The 23,690-nt window shown below is 46.4% G+C and overlaps 1 protein-coding gene across 6 annotated transcripts in view; it reads left to right on the top strand.

Moving 5' to 3' along the window:
- LOC139048006 (uncharacterized) overlaps positions 1–23,690 on the top strand; it is a 331,798-nt gene that overhangs the window by 249,547 nt on the left and 58,561 nt on the right. For 5 of the 6 annotated variants that reach the window (XR_011507430.1, XR_011507433.1, XR_011507432.1 and 2 more), the window contains 2 exons: positions 18,324–18,504; positions 18,641–18,702. Coding sequence is in view for 1 of the 6 variants with exons in the window: in XM_070522329.1 (XP_070378430.1) it covers positions 18,324–18,482 (159 nt within the window). In the remaining 5 variants the exon portion in view is untranslated. Of the gene's footprint in view, positions 1–18,323; positions 18,505–18,640; positions 18,703–23,690 lie in introns of those variants that run through there. The other variant, XM_070522329.1, reaches the window with a different exon arrangement.

Below are 23,690 nucleotides of genomic sequence, written 5' to 3'. Positions count from 1 at the left end.
GCGAAACACGCTCGACCGCGTATTGGCAACACGGCGACGTCAATTACCGTAGCTTTGTAAAGCTCGAATTTTGCATTTTCGCCCTGTGTCTACGTGAAATCGGCCGTCAAGTGCTGATTGGTCCGAAAGGCGTGAGAAATGGAAGCGATTTCTTCCGGCCTGCGTAAGCGAGTTCATCCGTTGCCATATTTTATGCCTTTTTTATGCAGTCTATATGTCTTATTCAACCGCTGTCATCTAAATCTGAACATAAAATTTATTCGATTCTGTGTTGGTAAATTAGGTAACCCACACGCTTGCACACATTCACCAAATAAATGCATTTAGTGACGCAACTGAAACCGCGATGTATCCAGGTATTCAAATCTGTTCTTTAAGTCGTAAAGAAACATCAATATTGTGAGCACAAGGTGACTGCCATGATGGCCACGGTGTTGTAAAGCACAATCACAATGGGAAGGCTACCAATGTGAAGGCAATTACTGTCTTTGTAGTATGGGAGCTTATGCGTCGTACAACCACTTTCGGCCATTATAGAGCTGTATTCTAGAATGCCATTTCTGAAGCAACTTTTCTGGCTTGCAGTTCGGCAAAATATCACCAATTGCTAAGTTGAGTCATTACAAGTATCGCTGATAACTAAATAGAAAAGTTTGCTATAAAGACACGGAAATGTCCCTAAATGTAACGGCAAAATTGCTAAAGCGGCAACACTCTATAAATACAGGTAAATTGTTAAAGCACAACTTATTTTGTGTTTTCAAAGATGCTTAGTTAGGCGGCCTCAACAAGCGCTGGATGATGCAAGCAATGTTAGGTTACACTTGTTTTGGACTGCCCACTAGCAAGGAGCGTCCCGCAGGCCACTGGCAGCACGAAGCACCGTACTCTTAAATGCCTACTGCGCCCGGCTAAGCGTTATCTGCTACAGCACGTGGTGGTGAGGCCCGAAAGACAATCCGAGGTGCACGAGCAAGGAATACCGGATAAAAAAAAAACTTAGTACGCCTAAGCTTCTCCTTGAATTATGTAACGTGAGAGCACTGAAAGTGTCTTGACTTCTCCTCACGCTTGCCGGCAACTGTAGCTCATGCAAGCGTGTAGTTCGTACCGGGGAACGCTGCTGGCGAGTGCTCTATTCGAAGACGAGCTTGCTGGTGGGAACGTGGTCTGTTGCGTGGGCTGATCCCGGAGGTTGTGCAGGGTCGCACCAAACCTCAAATGGAAGCTGGAAAAAGGGTTTGTGTTTGACTTTCCACGTAACACTACTATGTTTTTTCGTGTATTCAAATTACAATCCGAAGCTGTTATCTCTGCTGCTTCCGCGCAAATCGTAGTTTGCGAATTTTTCGGCACATTTTACTTCGAGATTCATTTATTCATTCATTTATTTCAGTAACGCTTATGCGCAACGAAGAGGGCCTGCGCGGTTCTGAGTGCGTCGTTCGGGATTGCAGTTTTCTCACGGACAACGCCGCCGACAGCGACACCGTATTTACCGCGATGCGGGGCCCTTAACACTGTCACTTTAAAGCCGCACTTTCGTGGGTATAATAAATAAAAAATAAATAAATAAATAAATCTTTATTTCATATTAATTCATTTACAGAAAATGAACGCTGGGACAAGAACTATATAAAAGCTGCTTTTTTGCAGCTTGACAAGTTTCTTGCCCGTATTCATGGCAAAGGGGACATAATAAAATGAGGTTTGTAGACTTTGTTGTGTGCAATGTAAAAACGTAGAAGTGAGAATATGTAAGGCGATATGTACAATCAGTGATACAAAGCAGTGTGCTTAGTCAGCACAAATGACACATCTGAATGTACGTATAATGTACAATCAGTGACACAAGGCAGTTTGTTTAGTCAGTACAAATGGCATATGTGAATACACAGTATGTAACAGACATACATAATTATGTTCAATTGCTCAAAATTTATCATATAACATTCTGTTAAGGACAAATTCTGAGAGAGAGCTTGGCATCAGTGTTGTTTTGTGCCCTTTTTCTCAAGTGTGTGCAGAGAGGGGGGGGAGTAGGAGGGGCTGGAAAATGGAACACTTTGCTCTTCTTCTAACTGTGAGTGTGTTGGGGGGGGGGGGGGTATTCTCCCAGTGCCCCCGGTAGATTCGCTTATGACGAGCATGGTGTCACGTGCGCACAGATCAATACAAACAAATCTCACTCGATGACCCCGACCATTCACTGTAACAATGCTGTCGTCAGGAACAGCACCGGGGGGATAAAGCGAATGCTTCGCGCCGCGTCTTGTTTCGCCGCGAAATAACCATCTTCCGGCCAGGTCAATGCGACGAGTCTTGAAAGTATTGAAAACTTCAATTGCGCTACTGAGGCTCCTAGTATGACTGATCGACTAGACCGAATCAATGCATTGAACACATCATTGTTTCATAGGCAGCATGGGCGTGCGTACATACTGAAAATTTAAATGCATTCTGTCCCCAGGAAGCGTTTACTTCCTCATTACCGTGCAGCCGCGGATGGGCGAAGGCAGCTGCTGCAGCAAGGAACCCAGCGAAACACGCGGCGTGTGTTCTCCATTGTGATTGGTTGGCGTATTCACCAAGGAAAAAGTCAAGCCACGCTCACGAAACCTGCCGATGTTGGAAAAGGAACAATTCGCTTTTAAAAAAGCACGGGTGATGGCAGCAGCAGCCCGGGGCAGCAACAGAAGTGAAAATAGCGCGACGGTAACTATAAAACAAACAAATGAGCGAGGAAACAATTGGGAGGCTCCCGTGTATAAGTACGATAGGTCATATTTTAAAGCAAAAATTCAAGCTTTTTAAAAAAAAGACAGGAACTTTCAGTGCTCGTAAATAAAAGATTCTTTTAATGCACGAAATTCATCCATATATTTTCTCCACTGCCATGGCTGCGACGAGTGCTCAAAATTGGATTGAAAAGTGACACTGCGGCGTCTTGTCTGAAAAAGACGGTTTGCTGAAGATAACATCTACGCTAAGAAGAGGTGTTCTGGCTCCAACTGCAGGTGTAGTGTTCAGGCTCTTTGCCGATATTGCTTTCCGAAGATACGCTTTTGTAAACCATTCAAGTTCTTAAAATTAAGCATATGAACAAGGTCTGCCCGAAGGAAGCATGCAGTGACTCGGCAATAAAATGGGAAGATGGGCAGCCATGGTGTAGCCGCTCCGATCGGAAAACTCGGTTACCCTCTAGTACCGGCCGGATTGCTGCACATTAAAATGCAGAATTGTATGCGCACCAATCCGTGCGCACTTCTGCCGTTGGCGTCACCGTGAAGTTCCTTACTAAGTCCAAGTTCGATAAAATCGTGGCTGCGTGCCATGTGGTGCTTGTGCGAGTGAAAAGCTGCGAGGTTGAGTCGCCGATAGGGGATCAATCTCGCGCACGCACGCGAGGAGAGCGAGAAAGTACGAGATGTTTTTTGTCACGCGCGATGTGTGGGGGGGAGGGAGCGTAGGGAGGGAGGGTGCGTTTTACTCTGGGCTGCCCGGGTGGCCACGCTCGCCTACGCAGGCCGCTGATCTCGAAAGCCATCTGCGACTGGGACAGAGTGCACCGTGCACTGTCTTTTCGCGGCTTAAATCGCGTTGTTGCGAGACGCAGCACGAAGAATAAATCGCTCGTTGCTGCTTCCGCGCTTCCTCACTGCAGCGTTCGACAGCGAGTTTCCGCAGTCATCGATTGATATGTGTTCATATTTGCATGTGCGCGCGTGATACCATGCATATTAATTTAGTTAGGCATACTATATTTATAAGCTTACACGACCGATAAAGCTACTGTCCTTACTTCGCATAGCTCTCCACTAATTTGCTATCGTAATCAATGCACGGCCTTTCGGGCAAAACTTCTCCTTTTTTTTTATTTTGATATGGAAGTGACCATCGATAACAGTCGCCAACCTCGCGCGGACATGAAAAAATGTCGATAGCGTGTATCTGTTCTCTTGCGTTCAGTGACCGCCTAATGGCTCTTAGAAAATATTAGATGCATTTAGTTTGCGGAAGACGTCTATTCACCGAATTTTGAGAGACGTTTTGGAAATGAAAAATATTATCACCCAGACGGTGCCGAAACTGCGAAAGGAGAGGGTGCAACGGAAATATTGTTGGAGTGATGCGAAAACCTTTTACGAAAGCGATAAATTCTTGCACTGTTTCGTCATCGGGGAAGAAGCAGAATTGTACACATGCAGAGCAAGGAGTGAAAAATGTGAGATGAGCCAAGGCAAACCAAAAAATAATTGCGCGAGTGAGGAGAGGGAAGAATCAAAGGATGTTGAATGTGTCTTGTTTTTTTTTAGGTACCATAGAATTCTGCGCCACGAATCTCTACATTGAAGGTCAAGCTGTCAAGGCAGCTTTCTACTTCAAATTGTAGAGGCTCTACGTTAAAAACGTGTGCATCTCGTGCGATCAAACTTGTTGAAAGAGGAATGCTGGATCCCATACACCGCAACAATGCCATTGCGTTTTCTGCATTGATAGTGCGTCAGTGTTTGGTCCACAGTTCGATCATTGTGCTGGAAGTTGGAAAAGCCTCCCCAATTGCCGAATTGAACCCGCCTGTGCCTTTGTCTAAAACGAATAGCCTTCATTGGCTTATTCTACCCTTCTCGTGCTAGGTATGTGGTACAACCATGGTCAGACTTGGCGGAGAAACGCGCCAAGGGAAAGGGCGCGTTTTCTCGGGCAATCGAGTTGTCTAGAAGGTCGGCGGGAAGAGGAAAGTGTGGCAGCCGTGTGTAAATTATCGCGTAAGCCAGTGGCGCGGAGTGGAAGGAGGGCGCTAGGCTTGACAGCTCGTTCGCTTGCTTATTCCTCTATGGAATCGGAGTGAAAGGGCGCCTGTTCCTGGGCAAGCAAATGGCACGGTGGATCCAGAGGGAAAAGGAGGGGAGGCTGTCCCTCGCTCTTTCGTCGCACGTTTCGCTGGCCGCCCACGGTGGCCAACCTGTCGTGGACGATGTGGAGGACGAGAATCCATTGCGAATTCTCGCGCACAAGATATACACCGCGTGAGCAGACGAGCGTTTCGTCGAACGCTGGCGGCGTTGATGCCAACAAACCAAGTAAGAAGTGGAGCTGTTCGCTCTCCACGCCTGCAGCAAAAGAACTCCGTGAAGTCGAGGGCAGGTGTCAAGTGAAAGGGCCCGTGCTCTCAGGCAAACGAGCCATGGGGACGGGCTGCAGTAAAAGGGGGCGGGGGGGGGGTAGGGAGGCTGGGTGGAGAAGAGAGCGTCGTTCGCTTCCTCATTCGTCCGTTCCTTCGCGCTAGTCGTTTACATTGGCTATCATAGTTGATGGTTTTTGCATAATATCTTGTTGCTCAATTGGACACTGTTATTCCGGGGGCGGAATTTTAAGGTTGTGAAGAATATTCAATAGCAAATGACACTTAGCAGAAGTGGATTTCCAAGCGTGCTTCCAGGATAAAAAGAAAAGAGGTGAAACCAAAGTATTTCGTCTAATGGGCTCTATCTTGAGAGAGAGAGAGAGAGAAAGGCAAAGGAAAGACAGGGAGGTTAACCAGAGATTATCTCCGGTTGGCTACCCTGTTCTCGGGGAAGGTGTTCTTGAAGGTGTTCGCGTTGATGTATGGGAAAGTTTCCGAAATGATCTCGTTTCATCGTGTATTCAGGAACCTTTCGGACAGACGTCCTATCCCTGATGTCTTTAATATTACGGTAGACATTGAATGCATTGTGAAGCAGAACGGGCGATGTACTGTGATTGTGTTTTGAGAGAACATATCACTAAGTGGGTTGAAAACACACTGAACTACACCGAGTTTCACTTGTAAGCTGCACTACACCAACATGCATATGTCCCGTAAATAGCAAGATTTAGCAATGATACTGGCCTGTGTGGCAGGTGAGAACTGTAGATGCTGCGTTCTGTGCGGCCTCGAACCAAATATTAAGACGGTACTCATGCACGTTCGGTTATTTCAAATAATGACAATAATTTCGTGTATTTTTACGTGTCAAAACCACGATCTGATTATCTTTATCATTAGACTTTGGATTAAGCTAGACCAGCGTATGGACGCGGGGAACATGCACCACTGCTTCGAAGCAAAAACGTAACCATCCAGTGCGAACGTGGTTGTGTGCGCTACAAAAGTCTCGATGGTGCGATGCCTAGTGGGCCACAGGGAAAGAGCATATTGCTATACGTGCAAAGGGACGCCGCGAACATGCACCAAGACCACCATGGCGTCGAAATACAAATGGAATGGGCGCGAACGCGGTCACGGCAGCTACATTTCGTCTACAGCTTAGCTGTACATCCACTTTTCTTCTAATGCTTTTGCCGCTCTTCTTCCGCTTTTCACCTCGTGGTTCCGCTGCACCTTCTTCCTCCGCTTTTCTCCTCACGCTCTCTTCGCTATCGCTGTCTTTAATTCACCATTGTGACACTCAACACTCGGACGGGCACCTAAGAGAGGCGCATTAAAATGTGAAGATCCCTACGCACTGTGAGAATTGATGTTATGCTATGCATTTTGCAGGTATAACTAGCTATCCAACAACGTTTGGGATCCGTCAAGGGATGTCAACAAAGACCAACGTGTATGGGTCACGAAGCGCTTGTGTGTGTAACTCGAGCGTGTGTTTGACAACATACGGAAACACGATAGTGATCGGAATAATGTGACGGCGATGGCATGATTCCGGGGAAGAAAGGTTATACAGCATGTTCCATTACGACCTGTATGACACCGAAGACGGTGCGATGTGACATGCAGGTCTTCGTAGCGTTATCTACACTACGTGAAAACACCTGAGGGAAGCACGCCAATCGCGATGCAGTTGGGCATTCCAACTAACACAACATGTCAAAGCATTAGATGACACGAGAGAAGCAAGGGAGAAGCGGACACGCTCTCTATCGTAACGCACGCGGACAACAGCGGTAAGTCTGTGGGAGAACTGAAACTGGCGCGCACGCGCTCTCGTTCGTATTATGTGGCCTGACGTTCTCGCCAGTGGTCCCAAATAGCTAGTTGGACTTGGCAAGCAAGAAAACATGCGTTCGATTCTGTCTTCCTTGTGCTTTTGGTAACGGTAACGCAATGGCGAGCTTCGTTGGAACAGCATCCCAGAGAACTTCTAGTCGCGGACACAGGATTAGTTGACCTAGGAAAGAAGGGCTACACCAGAATATTTTGCCGCACTTGTCTATCCCGGTCGTGTTACTTTTCATAGAGCAAAACAAATGTGTTCCGTTAGTCCATTCGCCTGTTTTCCTCCTCGGTCGCTGGCGGTCAGTGGTCCGTGGACGGCCGTGCAGAGACCCCGTTGCGACACAAGAGGTACACTCATTGAACATTTTTTCCTGACACCAAATAAAGAAGGAGCCCACCTATTACAACTTCCAACATAACTCGTATTCATCGACAAATCAAGCAATTGGTTCTGCCTCTCTTCTGCCTGACCTGGAATGGAATGTCATCTAGAATACTTTTGGAACTGACCACTTTCCTATCACATTAAACTGACCCGCCGTGGTTGCTCAGTGGCTATGGTGTTGGACTGCTGAGCACGAGGTCGCGGGATCGAATCCTGGCCACGGTGGCCGCATTTCGATGGGAACGAAATGCGAAAACACCCGTGTACTTAGCTTTAGGTGCACGTTAAAGAACCCCAGGCGGTCGAAATTTCTGGAGTCCTCCACTACGGCGTGCCTCATAATCAGAAAGTGGTTTTGGCACGTAAAACCCCATAATTTTTTTTATCACATTAAACTCGGAAGTCGGTATCAGCTGAGTGGGAGAATTTAGGAAAATTGATTTATCTAGCATGAGATTTCACAAACAAATCTTAGTGTAAATGATGCTGTAGAATATTTTATGGCGTTTGTGATTGATACAGCTGAACAGTTTATCCCACAAACGAATGGTGTTTTATTTAAAGGACATGTTCCCAGGTGGAACGAAGACTGCAGAGATGCGCAAAAGAGGCACAAAAAGCTTGGGGCTCACTGCGTAGATCACCAAATGCAGAAAATGCTATCGCATTTAAACACACTAAAATGTAGGCAAAGTGAACACGACGTAAGGCAAAGTGATAAAGCTTGGTGGTGTTTCTCTCGGGTATAATTTCATGCACACAGAACGCGAAAGTATGGGATGGCATAAGAAATCATAAAGGGCAGCAAACCCATGGTTGTCTCTGGCGAACGACTAAGGGAATCCCTTACAAGACCAGGCAGACTCTCTTGGGAAGCACTTCGTACGTAAGTAAAGCTGAATAGATTACTTGAAATTCTTCATGAAAAACAAAGAAAAGGAACTGTAAGCCATTCATACGTAAATGCCGGCAAAACGAACGATATACGCGTCCCTTCAGTATTACCCAGTTGAGAGCTGCCTGGACCAGATGCAACAGCTCGGCTCCCCAACCTGACAGAGTCATGTATGACATGATTGAAAACCTGCACACTGATACACAACTGACACTACTCGCACTTTTCAACACTATTTCGGTTGCTAGATGCCTTCCAATCACATGGAAGGAAGCTATGGTTATTCCAGTTTTGAAGCATGGTTAAGATGCTTATTGGCGACTCGACAGCTCTCACAAGTTGCATTTGTATGCGTGTTGAAAAAAGAAAGATTAATCATTGTCTACCTTATTTCCTTGAATTCAACAAAATGCTAGATCATTATAAATTCGGTTTCCGAGAAGGGTGGTCTACAACTCACCATCTCGTGCGCATCAAAGGGAACATTCGAGACGCGTTCGTTGATAAATAACTCTATATTATTTCTTCGATATGGAAAAAATCGTCTGACACAGAGTGGCATTTAGAAATGCTGTGAGACCTGCCGCCAATAGACATTCGCGGGAGCATGCTGAACGTGCTAGAAAGCTTCTTGGCCAATCATATACTTTTCGCGTCAAAATCGGCTATAAGTTGTTGCGTCTTTTCACGCAAGAAGCTGATGTGCCCCAGGAAGGCGTGCTGAGCTGTACGCTTTTCACAGTGAATATGAACACGCTCCTCGCTTCACTACCATCAGCCATTTCTTTTATTCCGTCTATGTTGACGATGTACAAATAGGATTCAAATCCTGTAACCTCAGTGTGCGACAGACTGGTGCAGCATGGCTTGAACAAGTTGTCTAAGTGGGCAGATCGCGATCGACCTGCAGCGAGAGAGCCTTTCTGGTTTTGTATGCTGAGTCTCAGCGATGAAAGGGGAGTGCCACTCCTTGAACATCGTATGATGCCTCGAGCGAAGCTGTTTCCACCGTGGCAGTGGCAGCTCATAGAATGTGACACATCATTCGCTCAGATCACTAAGCACACCCCAGATGAACATATTAAGATGTATTTCCTCGAACTTCAGATAACATACTCGTGCCCCGAGTATTACACTGACGTATTGAGATCACATGCCAGCGTGTCTTATGCAGCAGTAGGTCCATCCTTCTCGGAGTCTGATGATCTGAATCCGTAAATAAGTATCTTTACTGCTGAGGCCTATGCACCATTGTCGGCTGTAGAGCACATCAAGCAAATAAATATACAATAGGCAATTATATTTACAGACTCGCTATTCTTCTCAAAGCTTTAATGTCTCTGCGAAGACAAAGCAATCCTGTAGTCAATGGTCTATTCTAGTTTCTGTGCACGATGTATGCCTCTAACCAGCATGTCATTTTATGCTGGGTGCCCGGCCATTGAGGCATGGCGGGTAATATGGTTGCCGACATACATGATACGTCCACAACAAAGGAAGCCTGCGAATCTTCTGTAGATTCTGCAGACTGGAAACTATCTTTATTAAAAAAGGTCTGACGTTTTTGGCAATCCTTCTGGAACAAAGATACCGTGAACAAGCTCCATTTATTCAAGCTGCGTTTAGATAATTGGCAGTCCACAGCAAACACGCGATGAATAGATGTCCCAGATGTTGGTTGAGAATAGGGCACACATTTGGGAGACTGGCGATGAACCTCCCATTTGCGGTAGATGTAGCGAGCGGCTGAACGTACTCCATGTCTTGCTGAGATGGCGGGAGGCAGAAGCTAATACCCGTGTCACACGGGCACATTTGGAAGGCCTTCCAGTCGACGGCCTTCGAAACGCCAGAACTCTATCGACTCAAAGGAGTTGTCGCGCTGCTACACGGCACTTTTGAAAGGCCGTTGAGTGGTTCCGGCGTTTCTCGCCAAATTGTGTGGCGTTGCGTATCTTTATTTTCCTTTTCATGTCACAAAAAGTTAAACAACATTAAAACCACTTCAAAGCACTATAATTTCTTTTATTTTTGTTTATAGATTAAAACAATTGTTTATACAGTGCCTTACATGTATGTTTAGTTTTTAGGTTGTTGAGTAGCGAAACTGCGGCAACGTTTGCGTCGGTACACGTCGCTGTTGTCGAGAGTGTGTGTTGTTCGCGCATATCAAGTGGCAAAAATACTTTATTGAATAATAGATAACACTCATATATAGTATCTTTAGAGCATTTTGGTATGATTTGTTCTTTCTAACCGTGAGTTGGAGCACACTGTGAACGAGAGGGCATGTTCGCGCCGTTTCCGTTTCCGTTGCTCAAAGGCCATCGAGATTTCGATAGAGTTGTAAGGTGCTCCGTTGACTCGATAGACTATTGACTCGGCCGCCGTCGAAACCGCCCGTGTAACAGCTCGAACTTGACCTTTGAGTCAACTGACTATCGGAGAGAATAAAGCACTTTCCTGCAGCTTATCAACAGCATACTCCTCTTCATCCAACAATGTTTCTTGGTGCGGAACCGTCTTTCAGGGCCAAAGCTGCTTTACCTTTTCTAAATGATGTTGCGCCACATGTATTTAGCCCAAGAGATTCGTAACGCATCCTCCCACCAGATGCTTCTGCTGCAGTAGCAGAGATAGCAGAATTTGGTGGAGTCCGCGCCTCCAGGTGCTCGCGCCTTGACGAGGCAGCAGTGCTATTGAAACTGACTCTTTTCAGTATTTCAGTCAATTCAAACCATATCTCTCGTGTCAGTCGCACACTTCACCAGACATTGTTAATATTTTAACGCGTATATACTTTACCCACTTCACAGCAACTGCAATGTTTTGGCTTCTATACAGCCACGCTATAGATTTAACGTGGGTATTGACCAAACCATCTACTACAATAGACCATTGATGGGCGCTCTTTCGCCATTACTGTCCCTTGCGCTAGAGAACCGCTTATATCATCATTAGCAATTACAGAAATGTAAATATTTTAGAAAAAGCTTTTGCCACCCCATTCGCGCCTTCATTAGAGCGCAAGAAACTTTATATATCGTTACGAGACGAGCTCCAACGAGCGAGGCCTGTCTCAGAAGTTCGTGAAGTGAGTCGTCAGCAAAAGTTGGACAATGAGACCGGAAAACGAGTCGCAACAGAAACAACGAGTTCGAATTTATATACAGCGAAGCTGTGTTTAGTGCTCATGGGTACATACACACAAACTCACGCACGCACACACACACACACACACTCACAAACGCGAGCACACAAGCGCGGGGGAACACACCTTGAACGACGGAGGCCTTGAACGCATCATGCTCTAAGAGGCAGGAGATACCCGCACGTACGTGGCGAAATTCGAATCCATTCCATCCGCAAGAAGCGTTCACTTCGCTGCAATGCAGAGGCTGCTCGTACTGCAAGGAAGCCAGCGGAGTGCGCGGCGTGCTTGTTCCGTTGCGATTGGTTGGCCTATTCTTGAAGGATAAAGCCAGGCCGCAGCCACGGTCACGAAACCTTCTGAGCTTCGCAAAGAAAAGATTCGCTTTTAAAGAAGTACACTTGCTGGCAGCAGCCAGGGGCAGCAACAGAAGGAAAGGCGGAAAAACATGGTAACAAACAAAAGCACAAATGAGCGAGCAGCCAATTAGGACTATCCCTGTCATGAGTACGAAAAGTAATAATTGAAACAAGAAATCCAAATTTTCAGAAAAAGGAAAAGGCTTTCAGAGTTCCCAAATAAAAGAAATACTTCCTGCGCGAAATCCTTTCACAAGTTTTCTCTACAGGCAAGCCCGCGACGCACTCTTGAAATTACAATGAAAAACGTCACTGAGAATGCCAGTCCCACATTGGGGTTTGCCTGAGATAACATGCATGCAAAAAAAAGAGGTGCTTCGGTTCCAATAGCAATGTTTGGCCCCCAGTTATTGATTTGTTATGTTATTTTGCGAAGGTACGCCATCGTAAACTATTTCAGTACTTAAGTGTAGGTACGAGGTCAGGCCGAAAAACTTCGCCGTGAACAAGTAATGAAATGGGAGTAAGTGTAGCCATGGTGCAGCTCTCCTCTCTAAATACCCGGTAAGTTAAACTCTCGTAGCCGACGGGCTGCTGCACATTACAAGGCAGAATTTTATATGCGCAATTTGTGCAGTCACTTTTATTGCCATAGCAACTATATGGAAACTCCAGGCGCATTTCTGCCGTCCGCCTCACCATGAGGTTCCGTATAAAGTCCAAAGGCAATAATATCGTCGCCTCGCGCCGTGTGCTGTACGTGCGAGTGACACCCTGCATCTGAATCTCGCGCACACAAGTGTGGAGAACAGGAAAGAAGCGCGCCGTCTTCTATCGCATGCGAAGTTCTTGAGGGAGGTTAGGGAGGGAGGGTGTGTATTAAATTGGGTGGGCCGGGTGGTCATGCCCGACCACCCAGGGCGCTTATCTTGAAAGCCATCTGCGACGGGGACAGTGTCCATCCCGTACTGTGTTTTCACGGCTTAGTTCGCGTTCGTGCGAGACGCAGGACGAGGACTAATTCGCTCGCTGCTGCTTCCGTGCTTCCACACTCCAGCGTTTGACAGCTAGTTTCCGAGGTCATCAGTGAGATGTGGTCGTATTTGGGTGTGCGCGGGTGCTACAATACATAATAATTTAGATAGGCGTACTGTGTTGACAAGTTTATACGGTCGATAAAACTACAGTCCGTACTTCGTATAGCTGTCCCCTTATTTGGCATCGCAATCAATGCATCGCCTTTCGGCAAAACTGCTCCTTTTTATTTTCACCTCGACATGAACATCGATGAACAGCCGCCAAAAAGCCTCGTGCGGAGATAAAAACAAGTCGATGGCGCGCATGTCTTCTCTTGTGTTCAATGACCACCCAATTGCTGTTAGAATTATATCAGATGCATTTGGTTCGTGCGAGTTGTTGATACACCGAATTTTGAGAGACCTTTTGGAACTGAAAACTATTATTCCCAAAATGGTGCTGGAATTACTAAAAGACAGGAAGCAACGGAAATATAGTTGGATTGATGGGAAAACTTTCTAAGAAAGCAAAAAATTCTTGCAAAGTTTCCTCTTCAGGGAAGAAACAGAAACGTACTGATCGAGCTGAAGTAGCAGAGCAATGAGTCGAAAATGGGAGATTCACCAAAGGCAAAAGAAAAAAACATGCATGGGTGAATTGGGGCAGAGTGAAAGGATGTTGAATGTGTGTGTGTGTGTGTTTTTTTTTTTGCTGCCATAGACTTGTGCATTACGAATCTGTACTTTTAAGGCCGAATTGCCAAGGCTCATTCCTACGTTAAAGTCTTGAGGTCTTACGCTGTGTGATGCGTGGTGTGACCAAACTTGTTGAAAGCTGAGGGCTGGATCCCGCACACGCTAACAATATCTCTGCGCATTCTGAATTGATAGTGTGTGAGTTTACGGCCTACAGTTCCATCACTGTGCTGGATGTTGGAACAGCCTCCCCGATTGCCTAGTTTAAACCCCCTGTGCCTTTTTCTAAACCGAATAGCCTACTTTGGCTATTCGACTAGCTATATGGCTAGGTATGTGATACGATGGTGGTCATACTTGGGGAAGGGATCGCGATAAAACACGCCGAGGGAAAGGGCATGTGCTCTCGGGAAACCGAGTAGTGAAGAGGGTTAGCGGTGGCCGTCATGTGTGAACTCTAGCATAACAGAGTGGCGGGTAGAGAAGTCAAGGGTTGAGCGCGCAGTCGCTCGATCGAGAGAATGCGACTGTGAAGAGGAAGCTGCATTATTTTCCGCAGCCCTTTAGGTAGCATGACTGAGCACCTTGCTGAAGGGGACGGGGACATAAGGAATAAAGAAAAGAGAGAAGACAGAGGCGATAGCGGCACCCCGTACCATTAGGTACCACTGTCAGCGGCAGCCAAACGGCGCATTTAAAATTTACACTATAGCGCCGTGTCGGCCAGGAACGTAAGAAGGTGTATGACGTAAGGAGGTGCCAGCAGAGATACAGCAAATGGGATGCCGAGGGTGCTTCGAGTCCATGGCGTCGGAATTAGAGGTTGAGAGAAGCCCTCTCTATGGAGAAGGCGGAGCTGGAACAAAGTAGATAGTCGATTATTTCGACCTCGCTGCAGGCTGAGATGGCCGCGGGTGATGCCAGTTCTTTGCTGTACCTTCGGGAAAACGCCCAGGAGGAGATGATCCGATGGCGCTGCGGGAGAGATCGCTCCTGCCTTGCGAGGCCGCGATCAAGAAGTGAGCGGGGAGGGCTACTCCTGGGGATTGCCATTAGGCGCGGTTGCACCATGTACCTTGTATAGTTGAAGGCCGTTACAGCGGCGCTGACTGGTACAGTAGCACGGTGTACTGCCTTAGGCCTTCGCGAGAGGGGAGCCACTGTAGCGACATCTTCAAGCCACCCGAAACAAACACGAGAAGCTTTTCCGCCAGCACGACAACGGCAAGGTGGTTGGTGCCCGGTGGATGAAGCGCAAGGAGCGCCGCCCGGGTGTCGTAGGGGATCGCAACCGTAGAATCCAGGGGATCATCCGCCAGCACCTTAACAGCGGCGGAGATTGCCACGAAAGGCAGCCGGCCCGATTCCGAGCACCCAAGGACAGGGATCACGCAGGAGGCAGGGGCGGATCCGGAGCGTGCATCGACGGAGCCCTCCGTGTAGGTGTGGAGATTTCCGTCCACCAGGTTCTTCAACAGGAACGCCGACGTCTGTTACAAGGCGCAGGATGGGGATCGCCTTTTCATAATGCCCTCCAGGCGTAGTAGAGAGCTCTAATGGCTGATGATGCCGAGGAGGTGGCTGGATGGCTAGCGTGGGAAGGCGGCCGAAAACATCCTCGTAAAACGACACAAGCTGCCGATGCGCTAGTGAGGTCGGTTCCGACACCTTGAAAGCAGACCCGCGCTACCGGGTGTGCGATGTAGCCTGTCAATGTGATGGAGGCCACGCTGTGGGAGCAGCAGGGACAGCGGCCAAGACTTTGCCTCGGCTAGGGTGGCAGCGACGTGAGAGGTCCCTGGCAAGGCAGGCGGTCTACGCGAGCCCGTAGGAGGGCCACGAGAGGGAGCGCATAAAGAAGCCTTGACGTAGCCGCTGAGGCGTACAGACGGATACCCCATTCTCGTGCGCATCCTCTGCCGCATTGCAGCAGATGGTCAACCGCCGTTTGGAACTTCTGGACTTGAGCGATAAGCGCCTTGGCAGTTGGCGCCCACGAGAGCCGCTAGTCTGTCTGCATACCCAAGTAGGTCACAACCCGCTTCCATGGTATGCGGTTGCTGCCCCGCACCATCGGAACTGCTCGAAAGCTCACTCGCTCGTTCTTGATGGGAAGGCGAGGGAAAGCGCTCGTGCTCATGGGACGGCGGGTAGCGGGGTAGAACCATAGGGAGAAAGAGAGGCGGCTGTCGGTCGTTCGTTCACCCATTCGTTCGGGCTATTCACTTCGATTAGCAATCATAGTTGATGGCTTCACCGTATTTTTCTGTTCACCAAATGCACGCCACATTTTTGGGTTGTGACGGGAACTTGTCCCGGGCTTCCTCGGATTCCAGCAAGTCACATCGTGGCATCCTTGCTTGGCATTCAAGCGCCTTTGCCGGCCGCAAGCAGTCAAGTTCTTAACTCTGCGCTATGGTATCTGGTGCCCTGGGTGATAGCGGATAGTGGACTGCGATATTACCTGAACGAATTACGGACTACGCCCTTCTGTTTCTTCTGTTACTGGCACTTTGGCAGTGGCGGCTTGCATTGTCGGAGACGAATGTTGACGCATCTGTCCTTTTCACACGTTCGTACGTTGATTATTTTCATATACTTTCAAAGCCCCACCGCTGCTGCCAAAGGTGTCACCTTATGTAGAAAAGTGCTTTTTTTTTCTTCCGTGAGGAATACGGGTGACTTGTGGGTCTTGACATCTCGGACTTGTGGGTCTTGACAGTGAGAGCGTTTGTGACTTGACCTTGCTCATTGATTGTGGTGGCAACGAAGGCCATCCTGGTCAGGTACTGTGCAGCGTCTACGAAACAGGCTAGGATATTCTTATCATGCATTTCGCGCAGGATGAACGATCCGCGTGCCAGCCTTCTGGGTTGATGGTGCGCGGGGTTCATGTTCCTCGGGAGTGGGCGAACCGTGTAGGAGTTGCGTGTGCCCGTCGGAACGCTTTGATATAGATTCTTGATTACTTTGGTGGCATGAGCTAGTTTGGCTAGGATTGCTCTACCCGGTTTGGTTCCAGAGAGTCTTGTCCACTGAGCCCGTTCTTGAGATTCGGCGATTTCTTAGTATATTGTGCACCCCCAGTTGCAGTAGGAGCTCTGTCTCGGTGTTCTTGGAGATTGCCAGTGCTAATTTTACTAGCTTCCTCAGTTGTACATTGAGTTTGTCCTTCTCCACTACCTTCCATCTGTGCATGGTCGCCTCCTAGGTGAAGTGGCATAGCGCAAGTGCGTGTGTTAGCTTGAGGAGATTTTCTTCCTTAAGGCCGTGTTGTCTGCTACGCGTCGTATGAGATTCAAGGCATTATTAGACTTTGTCACGATCTTCTCCACTGTCCCGGCGTTAGAGCCGTTGCTCTCAATGAGCATCCCTAGGACTCTGATTTTGCTGACGTGGGGACTGGTTCCTCCGTCTTTTCTTCTGAGAGTAATGGCATGTGTGTCTGTCATTTCGTTCTTTGGCTTGGGGCCGCTTCTCGATGGTTTGTAGACGAGGAGCTCCCACTTCGCAGGTGAACATCGCAGGCCGGTGGGAGCGAGTTATTCCTAGATCGCGTCGATCGCTTGCTGCAGAGCACTCTCAAGCGATTCCAGGCTACCTCAGTGGACGCAGAGCGTTACGTCATCTACGTATATGGTGTATTTTACATTCTCGATTTGATCCAGTTTCTTGCCTAGGCCGGCTAGCGCAAGGTTAAAAAGCGTCGGAGAGATGACAGAACCTTGCGCAGTGCCCTTGGCACCGAGTTTCTATTTCTGCGACTTTTTTTCCCCTATAGACGGAGGGTGGCCGTTCTGTCGCTCAGGAACAATTTTGTATAAGCGTAGAGTTTCGTGCCGAGGTCGAGGTTGGAGATCGTGTCCAGTATGTAGTCACGTGATAAATTATCGAATGCCTTTTCGAGGTCTAGCCCTAGGATGTTACATATGAGCCAGATAAAATAACAGAACAAAAGCAGAAATATGTTATAGATAAAACTGGCTGCATACGATATTTAAGAGATTACGAAAGAGTTGATGATGCTTCTGTGATTGCGCACACAGAACATGGCCTGAGTGACTTTGCTGAAAAGCATGATAACGTATGTATTTTTTAAATTATGAGGTACGCCGTAGTGGAGGACTGCGGAAATTTCGACCACCTGAGTTTCTCTAAGTGCGCCTAAATCTAAGCACATGGGTGTAACGTATATTTTCTATGGCAGATGTTTGCTGATATGTGCAATTATTGTTTGAGTAGGTTCGTGCGAAACAAGCAGAAGAAAGTCCACAAATGTACACCCTGGTTAACACGACAATTTATTCATTTAAAGTGGGAACGAAAATGGGCTAGAAGGTCTACTCCCAATGCTACTGTCAATAATGACGTCAATAACGCTCCCGCACATGCCATGCACGAGTCTAAGGATTTATGTTTGACAACAACTTTGCCTAACTTTATGAAAAGCGAACCGAGAAAAATTTTGAATTACTTGAGCAACGCTGACAGACAGGTTTAGGTTGATCTTAACTTTGTTGCATATCAACAGGTTATCGCTGAACATTTTAGCACTTATTTTACTGGAGTGTTTTTGAAAGCAAACACATGGTTGAACCTGCATCATACGGCATTTTTAGCATCGCAGGTTGATTTTATTGCATAACACGGTGAAGTCGCAGTGCTGTTAAATCTGAAAACAAAATTGACCTGTGGTCCTGGTCGTTTACTCAATATTTTTCTTCGCTGTTATGCCGGAACTATCGCTAAAGGGGGGAGGGGGGACGGCAGCACGGCAGCGGCAATGGCGCATAACCACGCATGGCTTGTCGTACAGATTCTGTCGCTTATCGTCAGCAGTGCGGAGCCCAGTTCAGCAGCGGTGGACGTCACCTGGATGAGCCAATTGGATCGTCAAGCAGCCGTGCCATCAGCAACGGACAGCCGGCATATAAAGCCAACACTGCACTCGGCTACCTTCAGTGGGGTCGGGAGCACGGCAGCAGCAATGGTGCATAACCACGCATGGCTAGTCTCACAGGTGGGTTAATCCTCTCATGTATCAAGACTACGGTTACATTGCCTATGTCCATTGGTGCTGCTGCTTCATTTGAAGTGTTTTGAAGTTTTGAGCATGTGGTAGTTTAAGCTAAAGGTCTTGCTTTCCGGGGACGTAGAAACAAACCCTGGCCCACGGCATCCTGGACTAAGGACGCCGCCCACCTCGGACGATTTTACCGTGAGCTCATTTCAACTAATAAAGTTTATTCCTCCTCCTTGGGTGTTCCCGAGACTGAAACCTAAACGCGTGAAGACATCAAGTAGCAAGTTGCAAAAAATATTTTTTCCGACAAACTTGGCATCACGATTTCATCAGTTGAAAGAATACATAGGCTTGGCCAAAAGGAACCATCACGCGATAGACCTGTTATCCTGAATTTGTACGATAACAATGAAAGCGTGGTAATTTTTAAGAACTGCAAAAAACTCAATGGAACGAATATTAGTGTTTCGGACGACAATTCGCCGGAAACAGTCTCAAAAAGAAGTCTACTTTTGAAATCGCCTCAGACTGATAAACACGATGGCGCAAAGGTCAGTCTTATTCACGATAAGCTTTTTATCAGTAGCATTGCTTGGACATGGGACTTTAAGCAGGATGTGCGCGTGAGACTGTGCAATGAACGACCACCTGCCACCGAAAATGTTGACTGACGCGCACGGCAGCCCGACATAATATTATTGAACATTAATGCACGGCGCATAGTGAATGAGGTAGAACAGCTTGAATATTTGTCATTGCTTCACGACGCAGAGCTTATTGCCATAACAGAAACGTGGTTCCACAGTGACGTGAAGGACGATGAGGTATTTTCCAAGCACTTACAATGCTATCCGCAATGATAAAGTAACACAAGGTGGTGACGTGGGCGCTTCTAGTGAAAAAACCACTCAAATATGAAACTGTGGCTTCCATAAACGGGCATGAAAGTGTGCGGTGAAAACTATTTCTTGGCAATATCCTTTTGATAGTTGGCGTTATCTGCAGAGCCCCAGGAAGCAGGTTGAATTTTTGTATGCGCTTGACCAGCATTTAAAGAACATAAGGCATGCCATAATTAGAATTGTTCTAACAGGCGATTTTAATTTACCAGGTGTCGCTTGGGATGTGAGAATTACGGGGCCATTGGAAAAGCCTAGCGCTAATATAATGTTCGAGTTTATATTTAAGCATAACTTTGTTCTGGTAGTTCATGAGCCCACCAAGACACAGGGGCAAAATCAATTTATGTTGGATTTGTTATTTTTCACTAACGCAACATTTGCCTATAATTGTGGATGGCATAGATCATAAAACAGTAGTAGCAATTTTAAGTATTGGTAACACGCCATTAGAAAAATATCCCTCTGTATGTGTGTATAAATTTAGTCGGACTGAATACTTGGAACGTGCTCTTGATAATGTGCCGGTTGATAAAGACACAAATACGGTTTGGAGATACTTTGTATAAGTTGTTCTCGCCTGTTTAGACCAAGATGTGCTGAAGAAAATCAAGCGCATAAGAAAACCCAGTCCATGGGTAACTAGAAACATTATTCATTTGAAGCGGTGACTTAATTGTGCGCGTTAAAGGATGCCCTGGCGACGTGCAGAAATAGCCACTCAGTACGCAAGTTAGAAAAGAATTGAAAGATGCGAAGGTGGCATGTTTTTCAACAACGCTGGTGGGTTACTTGCAAAACTCGCCTTAAAAATACTGGAAATAGTTATCTGGTTCTATGTGCCGGCATTCTAGCATTTTTGGTAAAACTGGATATCAAAACATATTGAGGCCCCGATGCAATACCCAACGAGTTTTTAAGGCGTTAATTATTGTGGATGCATATCACATGTTTTGTCTAGAATTTTTCCAATGTCATTTCGTAGCGGAGGTGTGCCGGAAGATTGGCTCCTTGAACGCATCGTACCTACCTTTAAAGTGGGAAATAAGTTATTGGCGGAGAACTATCGGCCAATTTCCATTACATGGTCCGCGTGAAATATGTTTGAACACATAATATCGTAACGTCTGGTTGAATATATAGAAAATATCAACTTATTCTACAGCAAGCAGCATGGCTTTCGCCAACGTCTGTCAACAGTGACGCAGCTTTTTCAGGTGTCTCATGGTCTTGGCTTCGCAATTAACAACAAGGAACAAATTGATGTTATAGCAATTCATTTTTCAAGGCTTTTGACCGGATGTGTCACACAAAACGTACTGAGAAATTGTATAAAGTTGGAGTTAATACACAAATTCTGAAATTAATCCATGCGCACCTGACAAATAGAAAGCAATATGTTCAAATAGTAGGCGAAGAGATCATCCTCCTTACCTGTTTTATCTGGTGTGCCACAAGGTTCGGTTTTAGGACCAATTTTGTTTCCATTATATGTAAATGACATTGCTAATGACTTGCATCCTAACATTGAACTGCGTCTATTTGCGGATGATTGCCTTGCTTACTGTCGCGCTAAGAATGTCCAGGCTAAAGTGTTGTTGAACGTATGCTTGCAAATAATTTCTGACAGGTGTGTTACGTGAGACACTAAAATTAATTTCAAGAAATCAGCTTACTTGACTGTATCTAACAAGAAAATCCCGTTGTCTTTTTCTTACAGAATAAATAATAGCCGACTTCAACATGTTAGTAAGCTTAAGTATGTCGGGGTCACAATCAGGCAGATTTTGAATTTTAACGAACCCATTGAAAACCTTGGTGGCACTGCTCAATGCAAACTCGGTTTGTTAAAGCGACAGTTGAAAGTCTTAATTTTTAAGCTTATTTGTTAACGGTAAAATGGCTATTGTTCAAACAGTTTCTTTTCCCATTGTCTACGAGACCTACGGGACGTTACTTAATACACTTTCTATCCCCTTGCTTTGCAAGAGCAAACATTTATAGGCTTTCCTTTTTCTTCCGCATTATGGGCCGACTGGAAGAGATTAACAGAGCCTTAGGACGCACTGTGTGGCTAAACGATCATGTTTTTTTTGTGTTCTTGCCTCAGATGCTATCATGTTTCTTTTTTCTTGTTCTTTCTTTTGTGTGTGTGTATGTTTTTTTCGCAATACAGATATATTTAAATTGCAATAACCGTCCTGCTTGGACCAGATTGGCCTGCAGGATGTAATAAATAAATAAATAAATAAATAAATAAATAAATAAACGAATAAATAAATAAATAAATAAATTAGCCTTGCACTAACTGACATATATACTCGGTCTTTAGACACGGCTCTGTTGCCGCTGGAAATGAAGAAAGCAAAAGTTATCGTTATGCACCAACGAGGTTCCAAAAACGACCTAAGCAAACACAGACCTGTGTCGCTTTTAGCTCAACTGTCGTAATTTACCGTAGTAACGGGTAGCGGCACTCTATCCGGTTGTAAAGTTTTCGGGTTGGGTTGAGCTTTGCGCTGAGGCTTCCGCAAATTTTCAGGTTTGGCTGAGGATCAGCTTCGGAGCAACAATATAATGGTTCAGACCGGTTTGACATGCTTCATGCAGGCGTTGTTAACGGTTCCAAATTGCGGAAATGTAAATATGTTAGGAAAAGGTTGCACGACCCCATTTGCGCATTTCCTTGAGCGCTTGAAATTTCTTGTGCATTCTTATGAGGGGCACTCCCACGATCGAGGCCTGTCTCAGAATTTAATGAACGGAGTCATCAGCAAAAGTGGGGAACTGAAACCGCAAAATGAATAGCAGCAGATCCAACAAGTTGGAATGCATATAAAGCGAAGCTTTCTCTCAGTGACAACGCCCCTATACACACGCACACAAACACACATACACACACTCAAACGTGCGCGCACAAGCGCGAGCGAACACACCTTGAATGACCGATGCCTTGAACCCATCGTGGTTTCATAGGCAGCGTGCGCGAGCGTACGTAGCGACATTCGAATGCACTCTAACGGCAAGAAGCGTTTACTTGCTTATTACCCCCAGCCGCGGATCGTCGAAGGCTGCTGGTGCTGCAGGGAACCCAGCGGAGCGCGTGGCGTGCATGCTCCGCATAGATCGGTTGGCTTCTTTGTTCATCAATGGAAAAGCCAAGCTGCATCCACGGTCACCAAAGTTTAAAAATCAATCTCTGACAGTGCGTACATATAGACACAGGAGCGAAGGAACGACGAAGACGCACTGTAAGTGATGTTTACAATGGAATGCCAACTAGCACGTACCCAAACCCTGCCTGAAAAGAATAACGGTTGGTGGCAGTGGCTGGTGCCACCAAGAGAAAACAAGGCAAGAAAACAAGTTACTAAGGAAACAAGCCAATGAGCGGGCAAGCAGTCATAATGCAATTCTCCCAGTCATAAGTACGAAAGGTGGTGATATAAAAAAAAATCACGTTGTTAAAACGGCAGTCTCGTTCGGAGTGTGTTAATAAAAGATTCTTTTGCTGCACCAAATCCTTCCATAAGGTCTTTCCACTGTTAAGGCTGGTGGGTATTCTTAATATTACAATGAGAAATGCTACTGCGAACAGCAGATCGAGAACGGCGTTTGCTTAAGATAACGTGCATGCAAAACGGAGGTCTCACTACTCCAATAGCAGTGTAGAGAAGCTTCGGACTGGGTATTACCTTCGAAATATATGCCTTTGTAACTCTGTCCTCACTGGTACGAGGTCTGCCTCAAAAGTTCACTGTTACAGCAAAGACATGGGAAGTGTACATATAGCGCAGCCTCTGCAGGGCAAATAGGCTTCCAGGTTGAGATTACTTTCAGATTTTACGCCTTCGTAAACTATTTCAGCGTTTCAGTAATGCTATTAGGTCTGCCCCAAAGATTCACTCAGTAACTCAGCAATGATGTGGCAAGTGTACCTTTGGTGTAGCGCTGCAGTGCAAAAAGGCTTCCAGCGGGACATTACTTTCGGAATTTACGCCTTCGTAAACCATTTCAGCATTGGTAGGAGGTCTGCACCAGAAATTCGCTCAGTGAATGAGCAGTGACATGAGAAATGTGCCTATGGTGTTGCCCCTGGGCTTGGAAAACCGGGTGAACTTCTAGTACTGGCCTGACTGCTGTACATTACAAGGCAGAATTTTAAGCACGCACTTCTCGCACCCACTTTTATTTCCATAGCAATTATACGAACCCTCCGGGGCATTTCTGCCGTCGGCGTCACCATGAGGTTGCGTATCAAATGCAAAGGTAATAAAATCGTCG

The sequence above is a fragment of the Dermacentor albipictus genome, chromosome 7 (genome assembly GCF_038994185.2).
Source record: "Dermacentor albipictus isolate Rhodes 1998 colony chromosome 7, USDA_Dalb.pri_finalv2, whole genome shotgun sequence".
Taxonomy (NCBI): Eukaryota; Metazoa; Arthropoda; class Arachnida; order Ixodida; family Ixodidae; genus Dermacentor; species Dermacentor albipictus.
This window is presented reverse-complemented; position numbering and strand designations above follow the sequence as displayed.